Genomic DNA, 5,707 nt, shown 5'->3' with positions numbered 1-5,707 from the left:
AGTGATTTATTTAGGATACCTTGAACCACAATAACAAAGAGATCACAAAACATATAATGGTTTCAATGGAATAAAAGTTTATTTCTCTCCTACATAATAATTCCTGTAAGTTTCCTTGGTTCTCCACTGAATGTGGAGAACTAAGAACACAGGTTCATCCCACTGTGTGATACCACCAACCCATTCAGCCTACTGGCCATTTCCATCTAGTTGGAGGAAGTCCAGAACTGGAATGCATGGATTGTGATGCATTGGCTAAAATTCAGTCACATGAACACACCTCAGTGCAAGGGAGAGTGGGAAATATAGTTTAATTGTGTGTCCATGAAGATGTGAACAACAAGGATTTGAACAAGAAACTAGTAGTCTCTGCCATCATCAGTATGCCTCAGTGCAAGCGACTCAAAGAACAGAGAATCTGTACTCAAGTAATTAAGACAGCATTACAAAGTTTCAGGTAGAAAATGATGATGATCTAAGCTGAAGCACTGAAAGTATACGTAGAAAAATTGAGTTATGTAAGAATTATTTCAAATGAAAAATCAACAAGATGTAGAAGTGAGAGATAAACTGAGTGAGTGTGCTTCTGAATCTCCCATATGTGAGGAACCCCAAAAATAAACCTTGATTTAACCCAAGAAATATTGAGTGCACACAGTGAACAACTTTCTATAATGACCTCTCTAGGGTTATTGACATAAACAAAGTATGATTTTCCTCCTCAGATAAGCTTGCAAACCACTTAGGTTGTAATGTGCAGAGTATAGTGTTTGGACAGACATGTTTGCAGGATAGCTGAGTGTAGAAATATGGGAAAGAGAGATCAAGCCTACAGTTATGGATCTGACAGTTTACTTACTAAGCGGTAGTTGAGTATGGAGTTGGATGGCTCAACAAAAGAAATAATAAAGGAAGAGAAGAGAAAAGCTTTGTGATTATCGATATTAGAGAATTTTCTAAAGAGATACATTCTTTCAAAAGAGGGGATGAGGGGCGCCTGGGTGGCGCAGTCGGTTAAGCGTCCGACTTCAGCCAGGTCACGATCTCGCGATCCGTGAGTTCGAGCCCCGCGTCAGGCTCTGGGCTGATGGCTCAGAGCCTGGAGCCTGTTTCCGATTCTGTGTCTCCCTCTCTCTCTGCCCCTCCCCCGTTCATGCTCTGTCTCTCTCTGTCCCAAAAATAAAATAAAAAACGTTGAAAAAAAAATTAAAAAACAAAACAAACAAAAAAAAAAAAACAAAAGAGGGGATGAAATTCTTCTCTGAAAATGAACAGTTGGGGAGAAAACTCACTAGGCTTGTTATTTCTAGGAGTGAAACCCAGTGATTCTGGTGATTTACAATCATCCAATGTCAGCATAGACACCTGCTACTTCCTGGGCTCTAGGATCACTATTAGTTTGGCCATTGGAACAATTCCTAATTTCATGGCTGGTCCTTGTAATAACACAAAGATTCCAAAATGCTTTCCTTCCTTTGTCATGTGTAATTTAAAAAAAAAAATGCGTGTGATTTTTGGCTTTTCCATTACATAAAGTCCCTGAGAGTGGACTATGTCTTACATGTTGAAGAAGTGGATTTCAAAGTGTATTTTGCACATATTTGTGTTTTTCCATAAGCTTAGCAAAGTATCTAGCACATACAATATAAAAAGTTTTTGTGAATTGATTAAATCCTAGATGTTTGAGTGATGGTTCTGGGATAGAGGAGTATTGGTATCTTTGATTCACACAGTTCTCACTTCTTAAACATGAGTGTCAAGGGCTAAATGTCGATCGGTACCACTGAACATTTTCCCACAAATGCGGGCTGTGTCTGGGTTTAGTAAATTCATCATTAAGATTACTGGTCACTTAATCAAAACTGGTGGGTAAGAAAGATCATTACATTCGTGGCAACTCCAAAATAATTCTGAATTCCTCTCCCTCTTTCTTAACAAAGGAGCCATGAGGGAAAACAACCAGTCCTCTACCCTGGAATTCATCCTCCTGGGAGTTACTGGTCAGCAGGAACAGGAAGACTTCTTCTTCATCCTCTTCCTGTTCATTTACCCCATCACATTGATTGGAAACCTGTTCATCATCTTGGCCATTCACTCTGACATTCACCTTCACATCCCCATGTACTTTTTCCTTGCCAACCTCTCCTTTGTTGACATCTTATTCTCCTCTGTAACCATCCCCAAGATGCTAACCAACCATCTCTTGCACAGCAAAGCCATCTCCTTTGGAGGATGCCTAGCACAGTTGTATTTTATGATTGCCTTAGGTAACACAGATAGCTATATCCTGGCTGCGATGGCATATGATCGTGCCGTGGCCATCAGCCGCCCACTTCATTACACAACTAGTATGAGCCCACGGACTTGTGTCTTGCTAGTTGTTGTGTCCTGGGTGGTTGGAAATGCCAATGCCTTCCCGCACACTCTGCTCACATCCAGTCTGTCCTTCTGTGGCAATAAAGAAGTAGCCAACTTCTACTGTGACACTATCCCTTTGCTCAAGCTCGCCTGTTCTGACATCCGTTTTAATGTGAAGGTGATGTACCTAGGGGCTGGTGTTTTCTCTGTACCCTTACTATTCATTATCATCTCCTATATTCAGGTCTTTTCCACAGTCCTGAGGGTTCCATCCACCAAGGGTGTGCTCAAAGCCTTCTCTACCTGTGGTTCCCACCTCACTGTTGTTACTCTATATTATGGGACAGTCATGGGCATGTATTTCCGCCCTCTGTCTAGTTACAGCCTAAAGGATGCAGTGGTAACTGTTATGTACATGACAGTGATCCCAATGTTAAATCCTTTCATTTATAGCCTGAGAAATCAGGGCATGAAGGCTGCCCTGGGGAAACTCTTCAGAAAAAGACACTCTTCATAACCAATGTGAAGTCATATTGGACAGTCAATTAGAGTCACCAATTAGGTGCATTTGGAAATCTAGCTCCAATGTCTTACTCCACCAAGAAGCCACCTTTGTCCTTCCCACGTGGAAATTCCTCTTCTCTGAAATCTTATGATACATCTTATAAAATTATCACTTTGTACACATTATTGTCCTTTTAGCAGCACAGGAATATTTGGGTCATGTCCCAGATAAGCTACAATGATCAGAGTAAAATTGAGAAAGTCTGAAGCTCTGCTTCTATAGGAACATGAACATGAACATGAACATATTAGGAATAATACTATCTGCCCCACCATGGTCACAGGGTGTGAGGATCACAATAGTCCATGATTTAAAAGCTATAAATCACTGGGGCACCTGGGTAGCTCCGTTGGTTAAGCATCCAACTTCCGCTCAGGTCATGGTCTCATGGTTTGTGGGCTTGAGTCCCCCATCAGGGTCTCTGCTGTCAGCACAGGGCCCGCTTCCGATCCTCTGACCCACTCTCTCTCTGTCCCTCCCCTACTGGTTTCTCTCTCTCTCTCTCTCTCAAAATAAATTAATAAACTTAAAAAAAGTTTATAAATCACTATTCAAATGTCGGGTTTTTTTACTATTATGCTAATTGCCCCTACTATGCTTGTAAGCCTCTGAGGGAAAGAACGGTCTTAAAATACCACTGTAGCTCTTTCACAGTCTTGTTCATATAAAGCATATACTGATTATACAAAGCTTATAATGATTCTTGGTGGAAAGTGAGATGAACAAAAGAAAATATTGCTGTCAGAATTATAATCTGATAATAGAAATAATCAGACTAGACATTATTTACCCATCTGGTAAAATCTTTAAAGGAAATGACCTGGGTAGATGTTTTTGTTCTTATTGTGTTATTGATTAAACTAGACTGTGTCTAAAGAGCATAAGATTTTTCCTAAAATCATGCCAAAATGACACTCATTGAGTTCTTGTATTTTAACATAAAAAAATTCTGATTTAATTAATTATAGTATGAAATAAAGTTATCATAAAATTGTTCATCACTATTAATAATCAGGGTGCCAAATAAATGAAGAAAAAAGAGCAATATCAAAATATGTGACTTTTTTCTCCAGTACGGCCCAGGGAAGATGAGACTTTGATTCTGGATGATCAGCCCTGATATGTGTAAGTGATAGTTCCTAAACAGAGATAGTTAATCCAACAGGTCCTAAATAACCAATAAGGAACTCCCTTACCTATGATTTGATCCTGTTCATGAGGAAATTATAAATTTTTTTCAAAAAATTAACAATTTATAAATGATTGTCCTTAAACATCGTATCTCCAAACAGGATAACTTTTTGAAGAGGTGAAATGAGTGTATCTTAGAACAGTGTGCAAGTTGTTTTATTATCTACTATTTTTAACTGCCAGTAAAAATATAAAATTATTGTTTTCTATAGATAATTCACATTGTCAGCTATTTATCCATGTTGGAAGAATTTGGATGTTGGAAGATGATGTTATTCACTGTTTAATGCTTTCTGGGTCTCTAAACACCAAGGGTTAGAACTATCCTAATTATCTCCTTTTCAACCAAAAAGATTTTGATTACAAATGCATATGAATCTGTGTGAATGGCCAACCAAATAACAGAGGAAATGGAGGTATTTTATGTAGGGCATTTCAAGGTTGGCCAAGGAAAATGTTATACAAATTTGCTGTACTGTTGTACAAATTTATTGTCTCTACCCATGAGAATGTGAAGATTTGGGATCTGTTTTGTTCACTGTTGTATATTCAGAACTTAGACAGTGCTGGCATATAGTAGTTACTTAATAAATTTGTGTGAAATGAATAAATGAACCCTGCAATATTATTTTTAAACAATGACTGCAACAAGGTTAATTTTGTTGTTATATGTAAGCTCAAATAGCGTGAGGTGTTTCAAATATTTCCCATAGTGAAATATTAAGTGCCAAAGAGGAGAGTATAAAAAAGGCCTAAGAATGTAGGTTCTTAGGAGAACTCCATACCATTTAGCTGCTCTATATCAGTCTCATGTTATTCCTCTGTTTAACTTGGACAAGGGAAGTTAATGTCTTCTACTGAATCCTACAGTAATCATAAGAATCTATGTGTATGATTATTATACAAATAAAAATTATTGTACCTGTATGTCAAGTCATTGCTTCAGCTGTTTCCCTTTGATCCTGTCAAACATGCTGTCCTAGAATAATTTTAACACTATAATTTAAATTTCTTCGTGTACCAATCTTCAGGTACATGTACAATGGATCAATTGACTAAGTCTGGAAAAGACTACAGTCTATGGCTGGTATGTCAGCTTGGGTCAGTTCAGGCCTATTCAGAAAACACAAATCACATCTGATTTTTTTTTTAGTGTTTATTTTTGAGAGAGAGAGAGAGAGAATGAGCAGGAGGGAGGGACAGAGAGAGAGAGGGAGATAGAAGATATGAAGCAGGCTCTGCACTGACAGCAGAGAGCTCAGTGCAAGGCTCAAACTCACGGATCATGAGATACGACCTCAGCTGAAGTCAGACACCTAATTGACTGAGCCACCAATATGGCCCATATATGGTACTTTTAAATTTTTCTTTTATGTTTATTTATTTTTGAGAGAGACAGAGTGTGAGCAGAGTTTATTTATTTTTGAGAGAGACAGAGTGTAAGGGGAAAGAGGGAGAGAGATACAGAATCTGAAGCAGGCTCCAGGCTCTGAGCTGTCAGCACAGAGCCTGACACGGGCCTCAAACCCAGGAACCACGAGATCATGACCTGAGCCGAAGGTGGATGCCTAACCAACTGAGCCACCCAGGTGT

At 38.8% G+C, this 5,707-nt stretch overlaps 1 protein-coding gene across 1 annotated transcript; it reads left to right on the top strand.

Moving 5' to 3' along the window:
- The first annotated feature begins 1,945 nt into the window (after window positions 1–1,945).
- LOC121017388 (olfactory receptor 1A1-like) lies at window positions 1,946–2,875 on the top strand. Its single transcript, XM_040455622.1, has one exon. The coding sequence runs from the start codon at window positions 1,946–1,948 to the stop codon at window positions 2,873–2,875; it is 930 nt and encodes a 309-aa protein (XP_040311556.1).
- Window positions 2,876–5,707: the final 2,832 nt, after the last annotated feature.

The sequence above is a fragment of the Herpailurus yagouaroundi genome, unplaced genomic scaffold (genome assembly GCF_014898765.1).
Source record: "Herpailurus yagouaroundi ecotype Mexico unplaced genomic scaffold, PumYag 215, whole genome shotgun sequence".
NCBI classification, from domain to species: domain Eukaryota; kingdom Metazoa; phylum Chordata; class Mammalia; order Carnivora; family Felidae; genus Herpailurus; species Herpailurus yagouaroundi.
Note: the sequence above shows the minus strand (reverse complement) of the source record. Positions and strands in the feature narration are given on the sequence as shown.

Coding starts and splice junctions, on each gene's coding strand:
- LOC121017388 (XM_040455622.1), top strand. CDS start 1,946: ATGAGGGAAAACAACCAGTCCTCTACCCTGGAATTCATCCTCCTGGGA.